Raw genomic sequence first — 24,554 nt, forward strand, 5'->3', positions numbered from 1 at the left:
TCATGCTCATAATGCTTAGTAAGGACTAAATCCTCTGTTTGCTGTATAATCGCCCATTTTAACAGAATCTTTGGGAGGGTGGCTCACCTCGTTATCCTCCATGAATTTAGCCAGCTAACAGTTTGCTGGCTAAGATTATCTATTTCATCTTCTGGAATGTCCTCTTTTCAGCTAAAGGGACATTGAACTATATAGATACATTTAATCGGCTTCCGAGCACAGGCTCCTGTTAATCAATTATCAGTTTATCATTGGTCAAAATGATTTATTCGGGCGATTGTTATGACTCTGGTGCAGTTGTTAGTGAAAGAAGAGAACATGCGCAATGAACGGCGTCAGCCTTGCCGAAACTCTCTTGATTGCTGGCTGAAAATGGGTTTATTCACTCACTGTCCACGTCTTCCACGAGTACGGAACATGTCTCGATGGATAAACTGACTGAAATATCGGATTAAACAAACCAAAAGCTAAAACTACATATCTCCGCGCGACTGTGAAACGACGACGTTCCCGAGCAAACACACAGTTGAAGCGCTTGGCTTACGCAGAAGTCGCAGACTCAACAAATGGATGGTCGAAAAGTCAACAGCGATTGGAGTGAAACTACTTTGAAACAGCTCCACTCGCTGTTCAGGGCAGCACTGAGCAGCTTCTTCTAAGTGATGAATCTCGTCTTCTTCTTGGTTAATAGTGCTTGTTGATCAATTTCATTTTTTTAAAATAAAAAAAATTGCATAACAGATTCCATAAAATGCACATAGACAAATCAGACAAGTTATCTGTATGCAAAACCAGGAAATTTATTTTTACAATATGTACAAGAGAGGGGGGAGAGAAGTCTGTGGTTGTTACACTCACTCACAAGCATGTAACAGGTTAGAAGAACTAATGGAGCATTCCACCTTGCAATGTGGCTACAGTCAACATGTCAATCTGACCAATACTTATGCCAATTTCTTGATGCTGTGTTAGGAATTACGACATTAAGTGAAGTCAAAAATAAAGAATAGCGTACAATTCTCTCGTGAATGACAAAGATTATGTCAACAGTACTTGTGCACAGTTTCTGAATTTTAAGCATGGTTGAAATTTTTAGACACTCCCTTTAAAGTGGATTCAAAATGCATGAAAAAAGCCTGATTTATTGCTTGAGTAACAGACGTATACAGATTTACAAAAAACGTACACGTTTACATCTACATGTAAATATGTGCATGATTTGAATATACACTTAAACGCATATATACATAACACGTTTTAATAACTTTGTGCAAATTTTAACGAGTGCATACAATTGAGATAAAAGCAATTAAGAGGGCCTTTGAATTAAAAGTCTCCAAAAGAAAACAGCATTTGGCTTCATATCAAGACAAATCGATCAAACACTTGAAAATAAACAAAAATAAAAACACTGAAAAGGCAAGTCTTGGAAAAATGGGCACTTCTGCTTTTTGTTTTCCTAAAACGTTGTGTACATCATACAATGATCTGGACACAAAAGCCCTTTAAACTAGTACCCATACAACCACTGTTTACATACAACAATCCTTTACAACCGCCGAGCTGGGACAAACCTGTACAAAATATATGCATGGATATCTACATAGTGGATTTAAAGAGTAAAATCTAATACTATACTTATATTTACAGTTATTAAATATGAGTCTGTCAAGCACTTGTGTGGTCAGCGTCAGATGCTAATATTGGAGGCAATACTTTTTATAAACAGATAGTTTTGAACAAAAGTCCCAAGTCTGTAACAAATAAATAAAACCTCCAAAAATTAATAAAAAGCAGTACAAATAAGAGTCCCTCTTGTGCAGAAAAGCTGGCAATGAGAACAAAAGCAATGTGTTTCACATGGGTCTTGACTCCAGTTCATGAGTAACGAGTAATGACATCATTTTTATTCTCAGTCTTTATGGTTGTTCAAGTCTTCCACATTACAGGTACAGTGATCCTACAAGAGCAGATGTGAAGACTCATAGTGTTTTAAATCAGTCTCCTAAAACTCAAGGTTCTGATGATGACCTTCTTAGGCGTGTGAGACTGGTTTCTGTAATGCCTCATAATCAGTAGCTGTTCTCATGGCCAGCCAGGATGTAGAGGTTGCTATGAGCCGTAGGGTTGTCCGTAGGTCTGCTCTCCAAAACCACCACTCTGTCGTACACAAAGGAAACAGAACGTCATGGACAGTGCAGTGGGTATCACCATTCAGGACCAACTCTTAAGAGAAGAAAGGTATTGTGTTCCAACAAAAACAAAAAGTGCCTCGTCTTTTGGATTTACATTTTTAATTCTTTTATCTTTATTCTCTGTCATGAGTTAAAAGGTTTTTGTGAAAGGCTTGAGACCTGTTTCCTAACTCCCTCGAATGTTAGTCTTATCAAAAGAACCATGGCTCAGTGAAGCCCTGACATTAACAAAGTGAAGTGTCAAGGTGCCACTAAAAATCCGATGTCCATCCATAAACACAACTATGTTAGATGAGAAAACCCTGAAATACTACATGGACACATTTTGATTTATTCACATAAAAAGCTAGTGGCAAAACTGGGCCAATCCTCTGGCTTATCGAGCCTCGAGTCCTGCTTTTCAATTATGAATAGTTGAGCATATCTTTTATCACAAAATCAGCACAACCAATCAGGATATCATTTCTTGCATTGTGTCTTTTAATGAACAGCAGAGTATTATGGGTGATCATATCACTCAAAATACATCATTAATAAATCCATTACAATCTAACAAGTCTCCCTCACCTGTCTGATCCAAGCAGCCTGAATATTCTTGTGTTATCAGAGATTTCCTGTGTAATCTGAAAAATACATGTGAACAGAATTAACGCAGTGGGTTTTATCAGATTCACACAACATAATCACATCACAAGTGAATGATCATTTCGAGAACAGTGCTTTTATTTTGAAATGGACTTGCCTCATTTGACTTGAAGCTGCGGCCCTGCATGCCGTGCCTCCAGAAGGCCAGGACACTGTCCTGTAGGCACACTGAGACAGAAGGAAAAACTCATCAGGCTCACTCTGTCCTAAATGAACTTTTTCTCCTAATTGCTTTCATGTGTTTATCAATACATTAATGCTGTCATTTGATTTTCATCTAATCCACATTGTAAAGTGCTTGCGAACTGTGTATTTGTAGTGATGACAGATTATGAAAGCTATTTTTTTTTTTTATGTTTGGCCTTTAAGGAGTGCAGAGCAAAAACTGTTACCTATTGACTCGATTTGGAAGTTAAATGTCAATTCAGCTGACAACCTCCTGCTGGACTTCAACCTTCCTTGCAAATTCACAATCTTGATGCATCCTGAGGAAGAAAATGGTGAGACTAAACATAGTATCTCTAAGATCTTTGACGTAATCTACATAGGAAGAAAGGACACTCTGGACTCACGATCAAGGCAGACTAAGATAGTGTCTCTTTCCAGTTGTGTTACATGGATCACACAACTCTGTGGAGTTTCTGTGAGAGGCAAAACACAAAAACAAGAAAATGTTTGATGTGATGGATATTGTTACAATAGATAATGTTTTGGCTTTTGTGTGTATATGTGTTCCACGGTTATTTCACAAGCAGAAATGTCAGAGAATATTACAGGATTGCATAACTTTGAAAGTGCATTATAACTGTAGTCATTTGTGTTTGCATTTTGTTTTGGACTCAGTATCTTCATCTGTTTAGAGGCTGTTTGTTGAATTAAGGTGGCATCTTTACCTGACTCTGTGAACCAAGAGGAGGTGGAATTGGGGTTGACTGTTTCAAACCGCACCACCTGGTTGAGCTCTGTTCCTTTGCTGACAGCCATACAGATGAGGGGATACTGGTGCTCTGGAACCACCAGCATCTCAAACACCTCCAGAGGGCAGGGCAAGGGAAAGTCTATGCTCTTCAGAGAACAAAGAAAACCAGCACACTGTAACAAATCTGCAAAAATTAAACAATCAACAAAATACTGTGCAACACTGTTTGAATCAGAAACAAAGCACCAACCATATACATCAGGTACCAATAGGAAAACTTACCTTGACCAGCATAAATTTCTGCATGGGCTCCACCCACTCAAACAGGGCTATGCTGGATTGGAAGGCTGCACACAGATACTTGTGACCTGTGTAAGGGTTTCTCACTAGGAACAAAGAAAGTTGTACATCAACCATTCACTACCATTATTGTTGGACCAGCTCAAGCTTATAAAAGCATGTATAACTGCACTTCAGAGTGCGGTGAGATATAACAAGAGTGTAACACATAATGAAATAAAGAATACAGTGTAAACGACTGTTTTGTCTGCTGAAACTGAGTGTGTAGGGGAGGTCTGTATACTGAAAACAGAAAGTGGAATTTTGGGAGCTGGCAGGAACATATTTCAGCTAAAACATGAAAATTAATCCGTTGATGGTAATGATAAGATTGTATCATGAAAACTGTATATGATGAAAACAGGTTGCATTTATTGTTCAAATACAGTAGCTGTTTCTGAATCAAACAACAAAATATTATGTTCATTCATAACAGCAAAATGTTTTATGTGCCCACTGAATTTTGTCTAAATTAGATTTACACACGGAGCTATACTGTTTGCTGACCACTAAAGAGAATGGTTTTGTACATAAAAACATAATTATGGGGGTACATTGTGTCAACTGTTCTACTCACCTACACAACACTTTTGACATCCTTTTGTGTCTGGAATCTTATTAGACACTGAGAATTTCCTAAAAAAATTAAGCAAAAGGTGTGTTCAAACTATTCCATAAGTTTGTTCAGTTGTATGATTAAACAGATGCGAACACGCCCAAATGCACACAGAAGGAACAGTTTACCTAGGGATGATTTTGTCCGGCAGTTTGTGAGTTGGTATGGCAACGGGGAGCTTCTGCATTTGCCGTGCGTGCTCAAAAAGCCCCATCAGACTGTGAGAATAGAGCTGTGAGGCTTTTCCTGAGGGAACACAATCAGAATCAACATTTTATAACCAATAAACCTCTTTATAACACATACACACACTAACCCTGTGACCTCAAACCACTGGGGATTCTTTAGATCTCTTTACCTGATATGGAGAGAAGGCTATTATTCATGACGTATAACCACGTACATCTCCGAGGAAAGAGCTGGAAATAAAACAACAATGTGCTTCTGTAAATCAGCCATTTAGTAATAAATTCTTCTTACGTAGCGAATATATTAATGAAATGATTAGATCAGATCGTCATTTCTGCAACTAAACTGCCAGCTTTTCTAAGAGACAAAAATTTCAGATACTTTGTTCATGTCTACAGCGTATGATCATGTGAAGTAAAAGCAGCTCCGTAATAACAAAACCTTCATTATCAAGTCAAAGTGTAAGCTTGTTCACACTGTTCATAGATACTACACCTGTTCCATGGACGTCTCATGAAGTTCATTCAGATTTAAAGTGTAAATACCCTCCTCTGCTCCAAATATCAGGTACTGGTCTTTAACAGAGAAAAAAAAAGAAAACAAAATGAAACAGGATTGGAGTAAAGCTAAAATCTGATGAGAAAAGACTGCCTGTAATTAATTTCCAAGACATCAGTTAGGTGGTGTTGCTGAAATAGAAATTGTTACTCAAGCTTAGGACAGGGATTACCTCTCGTGTCTGGATTGATCCATGATGTAGCACAGTGAATTTTCAAAGGACAACCATTAAAGACTTTAGAGAAGCAAGCTCCCATCTGGTAACAAAAATGAATACCAAGAAAAGAATTGTTCTACGTTATGAGGATTTCTGAATAAAACACGTAAGAAATGAAATATGTATCAAAATATGAGGAAAGGTTTTGTAACTTTCAATGAAATTATTTGTAATATTATATATTATTTCTATACAATTTTACATTATGAATCTATATTCATTGTTTTAATGTACTGAAAATATAATTTCCAAATATAACATCTGAAATTCACGACAGTCTAAAAAAGCTTTGAAAGTATTTCAAATCACACTGTTCTCAAAATTACTGAAAAAACAATTAACTCAAAGACAGTTTTGGAAATGGTTGACGTACGTGGACTTTCGGTGTTGGAGGAAGACCATTGCTGATAGGTTTCTGTGAATACACAATCATAAAGATTCCACGTAAGAAGAAAGGGGGGGGGGACATACACCTCCACAAAAAAACAAAAACAAAACAAAATACAAAAAAAAAAACAACGTTCAGGTAAAGCCCTAAGGCATATGATATACCGGAATGTCTTTCTTGTCCTTCCGTATTGGACCAGAAGGAGGCATTGTGGACTGTTTTTCTGATGAAGCAGCTTCTTTTTCCCTAGTCACATCTGATGCACTAACACCATTGCCTGCAGGCAGGAAAAAACATATCACAGTATACCATAAATCATCCCATTAAGCAGTCTTTATTAAAAACTAATTCACACTATATGTCAATACATTACAAGGGTTATGAACTTACTAATGACCTCTATGGCAACTACACCACAATCTAAAACTAAATCAGCTCAATGATTCAGCACTCAAACTTGTTCATTGGCAGCAGGGAGACAAACAACTTAGTTGGACAGAGAAACAGTAGCTGGAATGGAGGGGGTGACTCATGATATGCTGAAGTGGGTGTGTGACATCTTTACATTCCAACACCAGAAAACAGAGGACGCGTGGAAAGGGGCAACAGACAATCTCTCAAAAAGGCCGACCGGTCGAGAGGTAATGGAGGGGATGGGGAAAGGGTGTTTAACTAAGGGGACAATCACTAATAAGGGGGGCACGAATGGAGGGAGTAGCTAGTCCCTTACTGTCTCCTTCCCCATCTTGCTCCTCCTCCTCCTCCTCCTCATGTGAAACCTGAAACTTCTTGGCGAACTGACTACAATGTCCAGCATCACCCTCTGCATCCCCTTCATCAGACTCCTCTTGATTAGCCTCATTACCTAAGCTGCTGAGTTTGTACGGGGGGAGACGAGGGGGCGGAGGCCGCGGCGGGACGTTGGACGCCGATCGGCCAGGGCTCTCTGACGCGGGGCAGCGCTTTATGGTACCCTGAGTGTTGTCATGGTCACCAGAAGGACTCTCGTGCGGGCTGGAGATGGACTTAGGCTGAAATTGACAAGACATTAACAAGCAATGCTCAACTCTTTCACACTGATGTCCTTCGCAGTGAACAGATGTGGTTTCACATATGTTTGCAAATTTTCAGACTCTTGCTTTACTGATCTATTGCATTTCAATCAAAGGTTTTCATTTATTTTTCAAGTTAGTTATGCTATTTACTAAATTCCATAGCAAAACTACAGCAGACCCTTAGTGTATTGAACCTGGTGTAGAGTACCAACCTTAGGAGGCAGTGGCGGGGGCACTTTTGGTCTCATGGTGGAGCTTTTTGAGCTGGCGTACAAGAGACAAAAGCTTAGAACATGACAACATTGCAAGAGGTCTACCAGCAGGAGTCATCAATAAAGACCTTAAGGGCCATACATTACCTAAACATAAGTCTCCACCTTATTTTCACTAATAAATTACCATAAGTGGGTAACAACATTAGCTAATTTAATAAGACTGAAGGCTATAGAGCGTGAGTAGAAAACACGTGGCCCTCAGGTCACAGGCTGAACTCTCAGCAATTTAAAAAGTATACCCTAAAGAGCTGAAACAGGTAATGTCTGTCCTTGGGTTTCAGATAACACACACTTATGTCTATGCAGAACAAACCTATCAGTTTTCTCTAGACAAGGCAAGTGGCACCTATAGTACATACATTCGTGTAAGGCTATTCATCAAGAGCACTTCCAACAGATTTGATGACTAAATGTAAACAGCCTGAATGACATCATAGTTCAAAACGCCAAGCACTGACTGCTGGCAGATTTGGTATAATGGAAAAGTCTTCATAGGACACTTAAATGAACCTATCAGGTTAGTTACGTCTAGATTTAACTGAAGGTGAACTTGAGGTCACGGCAGCACTACGAAGGAGGAACATGCAGAACAGGAGAGTTAAGGACTGAAAGGCTTTTAGGGAAAAGCATGCTATGGTACAACACATTGTGAGAAACATTGAATAAGGCATCACATGCAGGAGCAGCAATGAATAAAATGGCAGGAACCCAGCAGATCTGAGGAAGTCACAGTTCTCCTTAAACAGACTGTAAGAGAAAATATTTCACATGGCTTCAGCTGACCAAGCAAAGGGAAGAGATAACAACTAATTATACAAAGAGGTGGCACGTGATGGTGGCTTTGGTTCAGGTAAAACTACAGAGTCTAAGTGGCTGCAGAGATGATAGATGAAAAAACATAGGAGAGAGAATGAAATGAAAGGCAGTTCTGGCCCTTTATTTTTTCTTCTAACGTCGAGAAGAAGAAAAGAGGAAGGGGAAAAAAAAAGCCACGACAACAGCATCAAAGGACTTACTGTTGCATTTCATCATCATCATGATCATCACCATCACCATCATCATCATCATGACTATCATCTTCTAAACGTGCATCGTGGCCCCTAAGGAAGATTAAGAAGGTTGCCAGTTCCTCTGAGTCCAGATGCACCAAGCACTTATTTTGATGGGTTTCATTTGAAAGATCAAAGCTACCACTTCAACAAAGTATCCATGAATAAAGCACTTTTTGGTGGTTAACCAGTTTTAAACAGTCTGTATTTGTGTGAACTGGAACATATTAAGCAGAAGTCTTATGTTAAGTATGTGAAGTGCTTACTGTTCCTGACACATTAATTAATAATGAGTAATGACTCACTGTCAGTGACAGCTTAGAAGCACTCCCTTAATGTCATTAATATGGAAACACACAATGGAGTGTGAAACACAAAAATTAAAGGAAACAGTTTAGCTTGATAAACAAATCTGGACAGGCATTTGTGTTTTTTAAAAAAGCATATTAACTGAATATCAAGCTGAGGTACACACAACAAATCTAATGACAAAAAATTAATACTGATATAATACTGGTATCCACCACAGCAGGTCCAGGCAAATCAAACCTCAGTTCCACTTGGACAAGCACAGAGGAGGAAGGTTAGGTCACATCAAATATTGATCAGATGAAAAACAGGCAGAAAGACAGAAGGAAAAGAGGTAGAGAAGAGAGTGGAGAGGCAGTGGAAAGGACATGAGAATGCTCGGGCGCCATACCTCTGGTTTAATTCCTCTTCAACGGATTTCAAGAGACTCCTGTAATGAGACAATTAAACAAATGAGGGGCAGTTGTTAATGAAGGTATAGACCTTGGAAAGAGGATCAAGTGCAGAGGGGACAAGACAGCTCACATTTTTTCAAAGGCTTCTATTCAGAACGAATGTGCTCTGTGCATATTCAGCCTCAGCTCGCTGCTGTTAACAGGTGAATGTAAAAAAAAGTGCTCTCCAAAGTCAATGGAGAACAAATCACAAGTGGTTTAAACAGGAAAAAAAAACATGACCAGCTGCTATGACTTTAACACAAACACAAACTTCTTAAGAATAGAAAATAAACATGACCAGAGAAACATGAGGAGATGTGAGAAGATATGCACTAACTGTATCTGAAAATCTGTTTCTGAGGCGCTCAAGCTTTATTGAAAAATATATAAATGAAGCAAGTATCTGAATTAATTATACTTATGAGTCCAAATTCAGTAGAGTAAAATAAATAATCAAGACTATGCAGATGGCCACACAAACGCAGTGCCAAACTAGGGCCGCACAGTCATACTATAACGCTCACAAAAACAAACAAATTCAACAAATTCAATACTGAAACACTATGTGTGGTAGGACCATTTCCAGACAGAAGTCTCCCCCTGAAGCAAGACAATGATGATTTATATGGATAATAATGAGGCCATGTGTTGGGTGACTAGTGCAAAGTGGATGTGGTGGAGAATGTCTAATATTCACAGGTTGAGAGGATGAATCAGTTGTGTCGCCAGAGGCCCATCTGCCCCCTTAGAGCAGAGTACGACACCTCAGCTCAGGCACGGAGGGAATTTCACCTCTCTGCCTCTCCATCTGTCTCTCAACCTTCTGTTCACGCCACTGGCCAAGTCTGTCACGGCCAGCCCGCGTACGCCACGCTCCCGGTTTCTCAGTATGTCTCAACGCGGAGCTCAAGACACACATAGAATCCACACAAATGAGACACGTTTGTCTCATCCGACACGGAGATAGCGGTGCGCGATACACATGCGTGGTGACAAACGGCATATGTTTTTTTTTTTTGTTGTTGTTGTGAGGATAGTTACGTGTCTATGACAGACAACTTGCGCGCAGAACCTGTAGCATGATACAAATTAGAGGCGACGAGTGATTCTGTGTTAGCGTCAGCAAAATAACAGAATCAAAGTTCCATTCAACACTCACGCCATGGCATCTGTCAGGATGTTATTTACACAACACTTTTTTTTTTTTTTCCGTTTCTCGGAGAATCAAAGACAGATTACGAGAAAGAATACTGCATTTCAAATGTATTTTATGATGTCCAGTTTATGTTTGTTTCTCTGTTTGGGTATACATTTCCATTTGCAATTCCTTTTACAAAACCTGAATTCAACTTGAAACAACCACTGAATGTTCACAGCTGCTATGCGACTTACTTATTTCCACCCAGGATGGAGCCACCAGGAGAGCCCTGTCCATAATCCATCTGAAGGTCCTGGAGAAAGAAGCAGACAGAGGGTTACTTTCACCAGCATCATAAAACCCAAAACCGTCACCTCACTGTCAAGCAGCTGTAGACAGACAGTGAAAACAGAGACTGAGAAAAAAAAAATATGAATATGACCACACATCTAATGCACTTGCACATTGATGATTATCAGCAGAAATTAATTGAAGCATGCACATCAAAAGGTACATATAGTGGTAATTCAAAGAATGTGTTTGAGGGAACAATCCCTGAATATGAAGTGTAGTTTCTAACATGCACATAGAGTGATCTTACACACAGCATCCTGTATCAGTGTGGTATTTATAATAATCTTTGTCTTCAAGCTATTATACACATACATAGCTTCTTGCACAAGTGTATAATAGCTTTAGGTATAATAAGGACATGATTCATTTGGAGAATGATGCTGAGAGCCATGCGGATGGATTTGAGAGGATAAATAAAGTTAGTTACTCCCACACAACAGAGCAAACAAGGAGAAATGATTCTCTGACTGATGTAGCTGTACCTTGAGATAATAGGGGCATTTCACTGTACAGTCTCTGGACATCCTACTGTGATATTCTGTCAGAAATTCCCCTTATGGGCATAAATACAGCTAGAAAGAGTTTAACAATCTAGACTTGATATTTGATGGTCTCCTATGTACTATGCTATACATGTATTTCTGTATAAAAGTTGATCAATATACTTTCTCACAACTGTCAATAAGGTAAGGGTGAGCTTCTTATTAGATGTTTGTGTCAGGACACACTTCTTAGAAGAGGAATACAATGATGTATTTCGTAGCGCTTTTTTTTATTTTCCTTACAGGGGTTCATTCATATGGCTTCTCAAAGTGTCTAAGGCTAAAAAGGGACCCAGGGATACCTCCGCAAAGTGTGGCCACATTACGTCTTAGCCACTCTACTTCCCCCACGCATCGAAGCATTTATACACGCGAAAGTGATTTTACATTGACTACTGATCTTGTAAAACTGCTTTGGCATTTCTCGGCACAGAGTAAGTAATTCTGAGCTCCAGTATGTGAGACTGCGCGCTGTAAATGCGCGAGAGCCGAGGAACTTAGGCTTCGTATTTTATCGGGCGGAGATTAGCCGGAGGACGGCGATTCTGCGGCACCGATCAAACACACTACTGTGTCAACCTGAGCCGATCTCCGCCTGTGGGATAAAGCCCTCAGTCATGCAAAACTTCATTGATTTTTTTTTTTCTTTTTTTTTTTCTGCAGATTAAAAAAACAAAATTTTCCCTCGCGCAGCAAACTGCCATATCGTTATTCACTGGTTTCGGTTCTGCTGATAGGATATTTTCCAGAATGGAGAAGAGCGGGGTGTGGGCGGGGGATGAAGGAGAAGCAGAAATGGTGGGAGATGAGAAGGAGAGAGGGAGGATAGAAAAGAAATCAGAGACACAGAAAGTGTAAAAGTGTAAGTGAGCGAGCGAGCAGGGTGAGCAAGAGAAAGAGAGAGAGAGTGAGAGAGAGAGAGCGAGAGAGAGAGAGAGAGAGAGAGGGAGAGAAGAAAAAAAAAACCAGAGCAACAGAAAGTGTATGAGGAAGAAAGCTGACAGGACATCCCAGGCTTTCCGGTTCAGTGATTCTGTCGCCTCCTGCTTCGTCTCTCCCTCCCTTCATCACACCCTCCCACATGTCATTTCTTCTTTTACCAGTATAAAGAATGCTCCAGAAACAGCGGATGGGCGCTGGTTTGCCGACAAACCGCGTGGGCGTAAGAGCAGATTGATGTTGTCTCACTTGTACCAGAGGAGACCAAACATCTCGTTTCGAAACACTCAAATGACTTCGTGTTCTGTTAACCAACAAACCGACCTTGACAAATACTAACGGGGTCTTCGTCGCAATTCATCTCTAATAAACATTTGTCAAAAAAAAAAAAAAAAAGCACCCTCAGTACACAGTTGAAAATTAAAATCAAGATAAGGCCTTTTCTTCATTCACAAAAATAAAAATTCCCTTGCTTGAGAGGTTGGAGGGAACAATGCCCCCCCCCGCCACCCCGCCAAAGGCAGAGTTGCTTGTGTCCGATGCAGGTCCTTTATGTTTGTTATGCAAAGCGTTTGCGGCTGCTGAGACAGCATTCCTCTGTCACTCCCCGAGACCTGCAGAGCACTACAGTTTAACCATCCCTACGGGACGCACAAAGGCACTTCGCACTCTCTCTCCTTCACTCTCTCTATCCCTCATTCTTTTCTCCCTCCCTATTCTGTCTGTCTCCGTCTCTCTCTTTCTCTAAAGATGTGCCGAAGTGTGACAAGGCCTAAAAATAAAGTTCCTCTGAGGCCTTGGCAATGCAGAATGCGATGCCTGGCAATTTTAAAGTGCTTTTGATTACCGAAAAGTGTGCCGATGTATTGACTTTGAGGGACGTGTCTTCAAATGCAACTACAGACAGCGAGGCTGAAACCATCTGTTAAAGCACCAGCAAAGAGGTAAAGCTTCACAGACAAAAGAAACATCATCAGGACTACAAAAACAGGCAGATCCAAAAAAAAAAAAAAAAAAGCACAGATTCAAAGACTGCGAACTAAATGAATAACAAAGAAAATAACCTTACAGACATGGAGAGAGAGCAACAAGATGGATGAGTACACTAGACAAGCATTAACAAGCCGACAAAAAAGCTAACCAAGAGAGAGCGAGCGAGAGAGAGAGAGAGAGAGAAAAAAGACACCAGGACAAACGTAGAAACGAAGAGAAAAAAAAAGACAAAAAAAATACCAGATTAGATCTTGCAGTGTAGTATATTTCTTCCACACAGTCCAAAAAATCGTCAGTGTCGGGCTGTTTAGTAGACAGACCAAGAAATTCCAGTTACTCACACACAGGCAATAAGCCCACGAAAAGGCTTTTAAAAATATACTACATTTTTTGGGTAAGAGGCTGTAAGAAAGACCAGAAGGGTGCCATGCAATAGGACCCCACTTTACTTCAACAGGCTGTTACCCCTCCCCCATAAAACACCCAAAAGTTAATATAGGGGAATGGGGTCATGGGGAGGGAAAGAAAAGAGGAAGGAAGAGGAGAGACTAGAAGAGTATAAAGGATTGGGAACGTGGAAATTCATTAGTGAAGGATCATTGTAACAGCAACAGTGGAACATTTTGCATCCGCTCAAGCTACGGATGATGTCGGATTTGTTAAAAAGGATACCCATAATGATTAACCACTGAGGAACTCCCATGGTAATTACATATAGGAAAAGTTGTGTCAATTATATTTTTTCTGCAGTGGTGGAGAGAGGGAAGCCCTATTGATTAGATGTCATAAGGAGCGGTGTCTAAAATTTCAATTATCACCAAGGGATGAGTATGATACTGTCATCACAAACCAAATATACCATCAAATTTGTGGTTAGGCAAAGAATGATGTGACTGCATGAGCGGCAACAGATCAAGCTCCTCTATAATTGGCTGTTCACATTATGAGGTGTGATTGGATTGGATGGGATGTTAAAAGAGAGGGATGTGTTATCGCTGTGTTGCTGAAGAGTGTGGCGTGTTGTAATCCATTGGCCTAACAGAAAGGCGTGCAGCCGGGAGAGAATATCACTCACTGGTTCATGATGTGGCTCCGTCTCCTTTCTCAAAGGCGGGTCGAACTTGACTTGGCCGACTGTTTGGAGAAAAAAAACAAATTCACTGACTGCATGTTGCACAAAGTAAAGAAGAGAAGATATTTTTCAAATGTCCCAACTGTTCTGCTAGACCAATACCGTTTTCAACTCTTAAACAAACAAAAAACTAATTCAAGCCCGAATCTCAACGCTAGGTCTCCCTCGGTAGGTGACGAGGCACAAGCAGTAGTTTTCAGTCGGCCGTACAGTACGCCCTGTCAATCGGATCGGTTCTCGGGGGAACACGATCTGGATTCACTCAGGTAGAAGCGCAGGAGTAATGGGCCCTGTCAGGTCCGCTCAGGGGACCAAACTCACAGTTAATCTCTGAGAGTGTCTTCCCTTCTCGGGTGTTCCGGCTCGTGGAGCGAATCCTATGTGGAACAGACACTGGCGGCTGGAGGGAGGAGAGAGCAAATCAGTAATACGGCAGAACTAAACATACAAAAGTGCAATGGATTTTTTTTCTCCATTGAAGGTGGCACAGCCAGAAGATCGAGATGTGTTTCATGATGTAATGGCGATTTAACATGGCGCGCGGACGTTTTTTTTTTATGGACTGAGAATTCTGAATACAAATCAGTTATGAGGGTTTTATGGGCCCTGTTTACACTTGGTTTTAAAATGCGCCGTGGACGATCGGATCACAAGTGGACATCAGAGGCACATGTGCCGTTTACACCTGTGTCTATCATGCGTCTCCAAGGTGTCCAGCTGACCACTTGTGCTCGGATTCTGTTACTGCTACGTCACTTTCGCTAGAAGGTTATTACGTTAGTCTCTGTCGGGGACGCATCAGGACGCATTAGCGTTTACACTACAAAAGATATGTGGTCAAATGCATCCCAGACCACCTTGGCAAGCGATCGGATCACAATGTGTCTCGGTGGTCATTTACACTTGCATTTAGCGCTGTCCACTTGTGATTCAATTGCCCAAGACGTACTTTAAAAGAAAGTGTAAACAGGGACATAGATTTGGAGTGGATTTGGGATGTGATGTAGGAAACAGTTTAAGGTGTAATGTCAATCTACTTTGAGAACAACTTATGTCTCATTAGTCATCATCATGGAAAAAGATGTTAAAGTGCATCAAACCAACCTAAGATACTGTAAATATTGAGTTTTTTCGAATATCTTGAAATCCATATGTTTTAAATATTTAATTACAAATATACCCCCACAGTAGTTAAATAATTCAGTCAAATTAATTTTTCATTCAGCAAAGTTCAAAGACATACTTGATGCAGGTCATCTCAACATATAGTCATTTGATATCTTAGGGTGCATGATTTGAGCAGATCGAAAGGTGTAATTATGATAGCAAAAAGTCAGCAAGAACATTTAACATCAATATTGTTGAGTGCAGAGTAGCCAGAATGTGCACAGCTAGATCACTGCCCTTTGGATTGACTCTGTGTTAAAGGGGTAAATGTTCACATGAAAATGCACACCAACACTCCCACTGTGATGACGAGATGGTAATCACAGCGACCCTTACGGACGCCATCATCCAAGTATCGGCATCCTGCTGGACCTCAGAGAAAATCGTTACTGCTCACTGGATGTCCTATACCAAAGTCCCTCGAGGCCTTCCGGAAAAGTCCAGTGTCATTTATTCATCACAGAGTGCAGTGCGGAACACCCTCCATCAGCACTGTCTAATAATGTCTGAGTCAGAGGAAGGGTAGGCTTAACTGCACCTGCTGACAGACTCAGGGCACAAAATGGAGGCTGAAGGACATCCTTCACTCCGGTTTCACCCCGGCTGGTTTGTGGAGGATGTGATGTTCAGAGATAAGCGTGTAGCACAGACATTCAACCTCCAGATGACAAGGACAAGCTATGGCTGTTCTCCCTGAGAACTCGCCTCGCCCATTTCTGTGCCTTCCTCCCGCATATTTCTGCCATTATTCTGTTCAGCTATAATGTTGAGACTGGTCCATTTACCAGACTGTTTTTATCTTTCTTTAAAAAAAAAAACCAAAAGGTCCAACAACACATTTCTGTATCTCCCTTCCGCATATGTGTTGTACCAGCAGGTAACTGCTCTCGAAATAAACGAAAAAGAAACGATTTACTGGAGCATTGAAATGAAGTAAATGCTGTCTTAATTTCTGCTAGACGTATGTGCATGATTTCACAGAGAGGTAATTCGGCACGATGTGAGTGGATGAATACAAGACATTCATATTAAAATAAGGAGAGGATTTCAGTTGGAACACTTTTATGTTGACATTCCTTTAAAGCTTAGAGGAGACGATTGGTATTAAAAAAAAAAGAGAGTGACAAAATCAGTGGGTAATGGCTTTGAAACTTGCATACGAGCTTGAGTTTCGCAGCCCCAGTCTTCTCCTAAGGGAATGACGCCCGTATCAAAATGAAGACAAGTGTGGAGTGTTAAAACACCATGCCTTTCTCTGTCTCACTCTCCCTCTCTCTCTCTCTCTCTCTCTCTCTCTCTCTCTCTCACACACACACACACACACACGCATGCATACGCACATATCCTCATGCCCATTTTCAGGTGCTCACTACATGCAAAATACAACAAACCAAAACAAACAAAAACTCAATACACCATGTCAACACACACAATCTTGTTCTGACAAAGATTTTTGTTGTATATGCATATGCAGGTGTTGCCAGTTGCAAAGTAGCAACACTTTTTGTGAGAGGATCACATTAACTCACTAGCCATACACCACTCCTCTTTAATATGCCAGCACACTACTAATCAAACCAAGTCCAGATGATGCAATTCATGTGTAAAATACATTCTCAAAGCCACTCCCCCACCCACCAACACACCCCCACGCACACACACACACGCACACACACACGCCATCCCTGGTACCTTTCTGCGAGCGGCAAAGTGAAGGACTCGCCGTGAAAAAGGAGAGGTGGGCAAAAATAGACCTCTGTATTTAAACTACAGGTGGAGAGGGAAACACGACCCAATGAGAAACTGCAGAATGAGTGAACGGATGAACAGCGCAAGGAGACAAAAAAAGGGGTAAAACTGTGACTTTACAACGAATCTATTACCACTTTACTCGACCTGTATCTCTGGGCTAAATGTTTTCACAAATCGCTAACTGCAAAACAGACGTTTTTAGTTCAGTTACACAGTAACCTGTTAAAGGCTGAAATGAACAGAATAAACTATAGATATGCACTGTATGATGTGAATAAGAGGGAAATGTAATCAAATTCAATTAAAAAAGAGAAACCCTAAATACCACACAGTGCAAACCATAAATGAATTCCCATCCCTTGACCTGAGAACATTTAATAATTACCCTGACAACTGTCTTCCTCAAGCGCATAACAAATCAATGGAAATCAATTGAAAAGCTCATTATACCAGCACAACTGTCATTAAACAGAAACAGTGCATTTATTTAGGGAGCTCTTTATGAATTCTAATCAAATCGAAATGCTGGGTGGCCTGTTTGGGTAATCACTGGTGCTGCTTTACCTCAGGTTCAGGATCGTCGTCATCAAACTCAGGGTAAGATGTGTGGTCAGGGTTACTAGCCTTGTCCAGCAGTTCGATGGCCAGGGTTCGGCTCAGAGGCTGGGTGACAAAGGGATGCTGGGAACACACACGCACAAAAAAAGACAGCATTGAGATACCAGGGACTTATCCTTTATAAGGCATGACCACAAAGCAAAGGAGTAAAACTTTTTAATATCTTAAACTTGTGACTCTATACAGACCTGCAATAATTTGTCAGCTGAAGGCCTTTTCTTTGGGTTTTTTGTCAATGCCAACTTCACAAAATGATGAAAATTGTTAGTCCTTGAACACAGAGGAACAGGGGATTAAAATAAATCTTTTCACACTTAACAAGTGTTTGAAATATGAGGTCTTAAGGTACCCTGACGTTAAATCTAATTACACTAATTAGATTTGACAGAGCTGCAAGGTAATGCAGATGAAAGTGCTTGGACAAGGATGTGACCTGGTTTCTAATTTAGCATGAATATGATCAATTTAGTTTTGGTTCATCAAAATTCATCTTTTAATAGCAGTTACTTCAACAACGAATTTATGTTAATGTTTTATTATATGTTAATTACTGTTAAACGGTGATTACATACATTTTGCGAACAGACTTCACTTGCCATGTTATTTTTAGTGCTATGAGTTGGGGAAAAAACATATATGATTTGAAGTTGCCATTACTAGATAGTCTCTTACCACTTAACCTTGTCTTTCAACTTCGGCGGTTGGAAGTTACTCTTGGTCATCAAGAAAAGGGCCCTAGATATAAACAAAAGATACCCCTGCATCATCACATCAAGCATTTCACGCTGAATGTATTCACTACCGGTGGGTATAAACCTCCAATGCAAAACGCTACGCAGCATTTTTGGTCCGTTTCTCCTAAAACTAGTGAGCTCAACAAATGTTATAACTAATTTTGAGCGTTGATACACATCATAAAGCAGCACAAAGCCCAGGGGCCGGTTGGGCAGACTGACCTCATTGGGTGCAAGTCAAACATGGGAGGCTGGAGCTCAGCCAGTTCGATGGCAGTGATGCCCACTGCCCATATATCACACAGGTGGTTGTACCCTCCTTTCCTCTCCACAGCTGCTACCTCTGGAGCCATCCTGTGGGAGGAGTTCTCATTAACTTTAATGGAAACAAGCTGGTTTATCAGTGATGACTGGGACTGATCCCAGAACTAATCGGCATTAAATTACATCGACACTATAAGATCAGTGCAGTTTAGTTTGCTAATGATTATTCAGTATTCATTAAATTAGTTCATTTCAGTAGTTAATTTGGATGATAAGGGACTTTCAAAATGGTAACTGACTTCAGGCTAACTTTTATGGTAAATAAAGAACGTCAAGGCCCATTACCAGTATGGGGTTCCGATGAAAGACTTCCTCTTAGCAATAGTTGCAGAGATCTGTGCAGACACCCCAAAGTCAGCTGTGAGGGAACAGCATTGACTGGCGTTAATTTAACTCACCATGGCGTTTCCCTTCTTTAAACATGTATTAAGTGTTGCAGTTACAGTCATCACTGTAACTGCAAATCAAAAACTGGCACACTGAATGTGATAACAAGAGGGGTTGTTCACAGTTACAGAAATGCCATAATTCACACTCTGTCATTAGTTTTATTTTAACAACCCAATTTGAATGGACTCTAACAGAGACTGTCAACATTTTGTTTATGGTGAAGGATAGAGAGTGACAGACCGAAAGGGGGGGGGGGGGGTATTTTCTTACCTAGTTTAACATAACCGTTGTCAGTCAACAGAATGTTGGCTCCCTTGTGGAAAAAAAAAAAGAAAACAGGATATTTAAAAACGTACACACTGTTCATCTGCAGACACGTTCCAGACTGTGCCCTGAGTGCACTTTATCACACATATCAACACAAACAGCACAGGAGAATCTATAACAAGATAACGTGAGAAGTCACCATGTGTGCTGAACAGATTTATGGTTAAGTAATACAAGGGACAAGCAGAAAATTCCATTTTGGAGGATTTGGATAAGGCGAATCATTCAATAATGAGAAAAATGCATGAAAATGATGGCCATTCTGTATTTGTATGTACCATCCAGAATCTAAAATGTTGCTAGGTCCTCAACACATGATTGGTCTTGAACATATAAACTGTTTTGGAAATAAAACTACAGCTCATCAGAGACAAACTTGGTTTAAAAAAAAATGTTCTTTATGTTAATAACTGTCTTAGCACTTTCTGAATCTTAAAAATTACCTTTATGTCTCGATGCATCTTTCCTTTGTTGTGAAGGTAGTACAGTCCCTGTAAAACATACAGAAATCTCCCAGTTCATTTAGAAATCGCCAGAAAAATATTTCAACAAATTAAGCCAATGAGACATCTTCTCTATTGAAGACATTAAATTAGCATTTAGTAAGGAGACTAGCTCAAATACAGCTTTGATGAAGAAATCTCATAATTAAACTTTTCATGAGGCATTCCAATAGAAGCATTTAAAATTCGGTTATTGACAATACCTGGAGAGTTTCTCGTGACACATATGCTATTTGTGGTTCTGTTAGTGGACCTGTAACTAAAAAGAGAAAAAGCAGACGTGAAAGTGAACATCCAGCCGGCCGACAGAGAGAGACTTTTAACAACCTGATAATGATGGGAGCTGGAGTCGTAAGTGATGCACAATTAAAAAAACACAAACTGCTCACCTGGCTACAGCTGCAAAAACACAAGAATCTAATAAAATTTCATCAGCGAATGTTGCTAATTAATTTTCACTGCAAAAGATAAAAGAGGAACGACACCTGTTATGGAAAATTTATCTGAGGGACGATTGTGTCTGAATATACGTTAGTACACATACATCAGTCACCGGACACCTAAAACATGCTGAATTCACTTGTCCTTTCATCTTAAATAAGACTATATGACAAGACATTGAAGAGAGTCTTTTTTAGCAGCTTGAGAATCTGATGTGTCAACTCTTAAGAAGTCTTAGGCATCATACACATCAGCTTAAAACTTTGAGAGCGTTTGATGGCTTCATGCCTGCGACACCAGAGCTAATCCTCTTAAAGTCTCTCTGACTTAATTCTGAGGGTTGAAAAGTTATGATGAAAACTCTGAATTAGTAAATGACAGATTCGGATTCTGGGGAAAAGAGAAAGAGAGAGAGGGTCTGAACTAGTGTGTGCATCTGAATCGATGAACCGTGGAGAGAGAGGGAGAGAGAGAGAGAGAAAGAGAAAGAGAGACAGAGGGAGAGATGTGTACATCCTCAGCTCCAGCTTTATCTACCCCCTGCCTGTTCCCTTCAGGAGAAAAAAAACAGCAAAAGGAAGAGAGAAAAGCAGAAATTCAAAGGGAGTGACCAGCAGCAGTGTCTCTGGATGACATCTGCCCCTCTTTACGCAGTTCACTTTGCTTTCAGAATAGGGGAACTGGCAGGGGTGGTGATGCTGGGGGGTAATGTGGGGGTTGTAAGCCAGGGCCAATCAGCAGGCTGACCCTGTGGCAAAGTGTTCCTGTGGTGATGGGGGGGGGTTGATACTACGTGCAGTGGTCAGAGGCCAGCCAGTGCTCTCGCCCTTTTCGCCGCAGCACTCGCTTGGCTAAGTGATCTGAGAACGAGTGTCATGGAGACGAAGCAGTGCAGCTAACAGCTGTTGCATAAATGAGCTCTAATGATCTGACAACAGCGCTTAAGACTTACACTGGCACATAATTATCGCTTGAGCCAATACAGGAGAATTCTGGGAAGTCAATGAAAAAAAAAAAAAAAGACTTGTCGAATACCCACCGGACCCCTCTAATAAGTTCTTCTAACAAGCCGTTCTTATAAAATGTCAGTAATTCTGATATTTTCACGGTAATGGAGATAGCACAGGAAAAACAACAGGATTTAAGTTGACATGCAAATAAAAAGTAAAGCTCTAAGAGTTACAGACTGAGTGACAGTAGTGACAGTACAATGACTATGTGATGGGGAAGTTTGAAAAATGCATTATAACCTGTCAACATTTTCAATTATTCAGTTAGTCTGTAGATGAGACAGGTTGCTGTTCTTTTTTTTTTTATTATTATTATTTTAGATACTCATCTGTCTTACCATGATATATGTCTTGCAAAGAACCTCCTCCACAGTATTCCATGCATATCCATAATTTATCCCTCCTGAAAAGACCAAAGAAAAAACAAATTATATTTCAATCGATGCGTCTCAAAATACTCCACCAGCAGGCCCGCGGGGAGAGCGAAAGGATGAGCGCTCAGGCAGTCTTTTCTAGGTCATGACACAGCATGGAGAAGACACAATAATACCGCCACCATCAATCTGCGGCCAAGCCGGTCAACGGCACTCCCCCCGTCTCTCTCTCTCTCTCTCTCTCTCTCTCCTTCAGCTAAAACAGACCGCTTTAAGCGAGGTCTTAGATTTAGCCTAACGCAGAGACAGGCCGTCCTAAACCCTAGTCGAAAGCCCAGTCAGCGTAGACGTCAAAGATTCGTTCATGAGCTTAGGACCAGGATGGGGGGAAACAACAGAGAGAGAAGGAGAGAGAAGAAGAAGGGGAGATACGGAGAAGGGGACAGTGAGAGAGGGAAGGAAACGGTGGGAATGGGTTTGAGGTCTGGAGACCTTCACTGTACCTTAAGTAACTGCCAAAGTAGGCTACGATGTTAGAGTGCTTGCAGTCCTTCATCATGAAGATTTCCTGCTGCACGACCGCAAAGTCCTCACCTGAGGAGAAGAGACAAACACACAGTCAAACTAAATAAAGACAAACTGTTTCTTCCTTAAAAAAAAAAAAAAAAATCACTTACTACAACACAACACAACTAACCCAGAGGCCACAAATACACGTTTATACACATTCAGCTCAATCTTAAAAAACTGAGCCATTCTTAGCAGCGTGGAGTATACGTCTATCACCAAACATATTTGTTAACAACAAAAGAAGTAATAATAACACTAATAAACTGACAGAATCACCTAGAGACACTGAAATGTTTACAAATACAGATGGTAGCTCAGAATTGTCTTTATAAAAGATGAAAACATCGTTGCATGCAGTTGGCTAGGGGGAGGATGAAAGGGTGCTGTCAAATGCAGATGCATACATTTGTACTGCACTGTACACTCTTTAGCATTCCCCGGACGTCAGGCCCTAGCGCTGAGTTACGTTCGCCCCCCCCCCCCCCAAGCGTGCGTGCCTCCCATCTAAACTTATCTTCTTCTAGATGCGTTAGTGTTTCCATCGCTATGTCAGCGCATTTCCTGGGCAAGGGCTATCGAACGGCTTTTCACTGGAGATCCTCCAGAATAGGAGGTGCCTCATTTATTGGTTAAACCGAATATAATAACGGTAAAAAAATATGTATAAAATATATATCGGGCAGCTCGTGTCTGACTGGCCGGACGGGATGCAGGTGGTCCCATCTCATTGGTGGAAGCCCTGCAATCTCCCGCTCTTCTCCGCTGGGCTTTAGACCTGACGCCACCGATTTAAGCTGACCTTGATCTCTTGCTCCGTTCTCTACATCTATAAATGTGGGTGTGTGTCATGTCACAAGTCAAGGGAGAAAATGCTTGAAAAAAAAAGAGGGACAGAGAGATAGAGGGAGGGAGGGAGAGAAAGAGGATATGAGAGGGAGAGAAGAACAAAGTCACTTTGTTGTGACTGGTTGTTTAATGATGGAAGCTACAGCCTCATTAAGTCCATATTTTTTTTTCCACCGTGGCGTTTTTTTTTCATTTTGTGTTCGGCAACTCTGCTTGTGTGTTCAGACCCCACTCTGTCGTTCACGCAGCAGCAGATAAATATTTCAGCTTATGTAATACCTCATTAAAATGTATGGGGCATTCGAGGCACCACTACGAATTCCTCATTTCTGCAATGGTAATATTCCAACAGTGCAGTTTAAGCAAGACTGGTGATTTAAAAAAAAAAAAAATCCTTCCATCTTTATCTTTCCATCTAAGCTACCTCTGCTTTCCATCTCCTTCAGTCGCTTGCTGTAAACACAGTCTAGCATTACCAGCTGATCTGGGATCAGTTTTGATATCTGACACCTCACAATAGTTAAAGCCATCACAATCCATTTGGCCTGTAGGTGAGATATTGCTTGTGGGAGGGGGAGTTGTTCATGCAACACACTCCCTCTGGACCGAGAAATCTCTGTTGATTTGAGTCGGAAAAACCAACACAAAGCTTCCAGGCAGAATCCCTCTTGCAGACTTGAAGATTAAGGATGGAGATGTGAGGTTTAGTCGTCCTCTGGTTAAGTGCAGAATGTAACACGAGCCCCTCTCCCTCTGGGGGGCGTCGAGTCACAGTGGTCAGGTCGGGTGACTCGCGCTTCCTGCCGTCAGGAGCAGCCCCTCTCTGGTGACACTGTGACATTTGCTTGCTGAGAGGAGACGGTCACCTGTGTGGAGCAGCAGGGGGAGAAACTTTCCTCCTTTTCAATCTCTCATTATTGCCTCCTTTGTATAAACTTACCTAAGACTAAAGCGTCTCGGCATCACATTTCACAATTTTGAGATCAGAAAGTCCTATTTCGTACATGTTCACCAAGTTGGATAAACTTATTCAGAAACAGCTTTCCACACCAACTTGTATAATGAACATTTAATGAGTAATATAGTTTAATCATTCCTGAACCTGCTGTTCTAAGGTCCCCATGCCCAGAAACGACAAACTCGGAAAGCGACTGAAATCTAATCAGTGATTGACAAAAAAGGCTGTCATTAGGAAAGAGCCTGTTTTTG

The 24,554-nt window shown here is 40.8% G+C and overlaps 1 protein-coding gene across 1 annotated transcript in view; it reads right to left on the reverse strand.

The window, feature by feature from the left end:
- Positions 1 to 814: 814 nt before the first annotated feature.
- Positions 815 to 24,554, reverse strand: part of map4k3a (mitogen-activated protein kinase kinase kinase kinase 3a) — a 35,944-nt gene continuing 12,204 nt past the window's right edge. Inside the window, exons 3-34 of the mRNA XM_030770828.1 lie at positions 22,433 to 22,523; positions 21,894 to 21,958; positions 20,308 to 20,363; positions 20,045 to 20,092; positions 19,545 to 19,587; positions 19,170 to 19,242; positions 18,783 to 18,914; positions 18,499 to 18,561; positions 18,015 to 18,096; positions 17,773 to 17,889; positions 14,611 to 14,689; positions 14,233 to 14,291; positions 13,398 to 13,460; positions 10,584 to 10,642; positions 9,146 to 9,184; positions 8,413 to 8,496; positions 7,334 to 7,385; positions 6,932 to 7,097; positions 6,231 to 6,343; positions 6,052 to 6,093; positions 5,634 to 5,718; positions 5,399 to 5,478; positions 5,073 to 5,133; positions 4,843 to 4,960; positions 4,676 to 4,734; positions 4,042 to 4,145; positions 3,734 to 3,905; positions 3,413 to 3,481; positions 3,233 to 3,325; positions 2,938 to 3,008; positions 2,763 to 2,818; positions 815 to 2,160 (exon numbers count right to left, since the gene is read on the reverse strand). Coding sequence (XP_030626688.1) covers positions 2,073 to 2,160; positions 2,763 to 2,818; positions 2,938 to 3,008; positions 3,233 to 3,325; positions 3,413 to 3,481; positions 3,734 to 3,905; positions 4,042 to 4,145; positions 4,676 to 4,734; positions 4,843 to 4,960; positions 5,073 to 5,133; positions 5,399 to 5,478; positions 5,634 to 5,718; positions 6,052 to 6,093; positions 6,231 to 6,343; positions 6,932 to 7,097; positions 7,334 to 7,385; positions 8,413 to 8,496; positions 9,146 to 9,184; positions 10,584 to 10,642; positions 13,398 to 13,460; positions 14,233 to 14,291; positions 14,611 to 14,689; positions 17,773 to 17,889; positions 18,015 to 18,096; positions 18,499 to 18,561; positions 18,783 to 18,914; positions 19,170 to 19,242; positions 19,545 to 19,587; positions 20,045 to 20,092; positions 20,308 to 20,363; positions 21,894 to 21,958; positions 22,433 to 22,523 — 2,582 coding nt within the window. The 3' untranslated portion in view covers positions 815 to 2,072. The remainder of the gene's footprint in view (positions 2,161 to 2,762; positions 2,819 to 2,937; positions 3,009 to 3,232; positions 3,326 to 3,412; positions 3,482 to 3,733; positions 3,906 to 4,041; positions 4,146 to 4,675; positions 4,735 to 4,842; positions 4,961 to 5,072; positions 5,134 to 5,398; positions 5,479 to 5,633; positions 5,719 to 6,051; positions 6,094 to 6,230; positions 6,344 to 6,931; positions 7,098 to 7,333; positions 7,386 to 8,412; positions 8,497 to 9,145; positions 9,185 to 10,583; positions 10,643 to 13,397; positions 13,461 to 14,232; positions 14,292 to 14,610; positions 14,690 to 17,772; positions 17,890 to 18,014; positions 18,097 to 18,498; positions 18,562 to 18,782; positions 18,915 to 19,169; positions 19,243 to 19,544; positions 19,588 to 20,044; positions 20,093 to 20,307; positions 20,364 to 21,893; positions 21,959 to 22,432; positions 22,524 to 24,554) is intronic.

This window comes from Chanos chanos, chromosome 4 (assembly GCF_902362185.1).
Source record: "Chanos chanos chromosome 4, fChaCha1.1, whole genome shotgun sequence".
In the NCBI taxonomy this organism is placed as follows: Eukaryota; Metazoa; Chordata; class Actinopteri; order Gonorynchiformes; family Chanidae; genus Chanos; species Chanos chanos.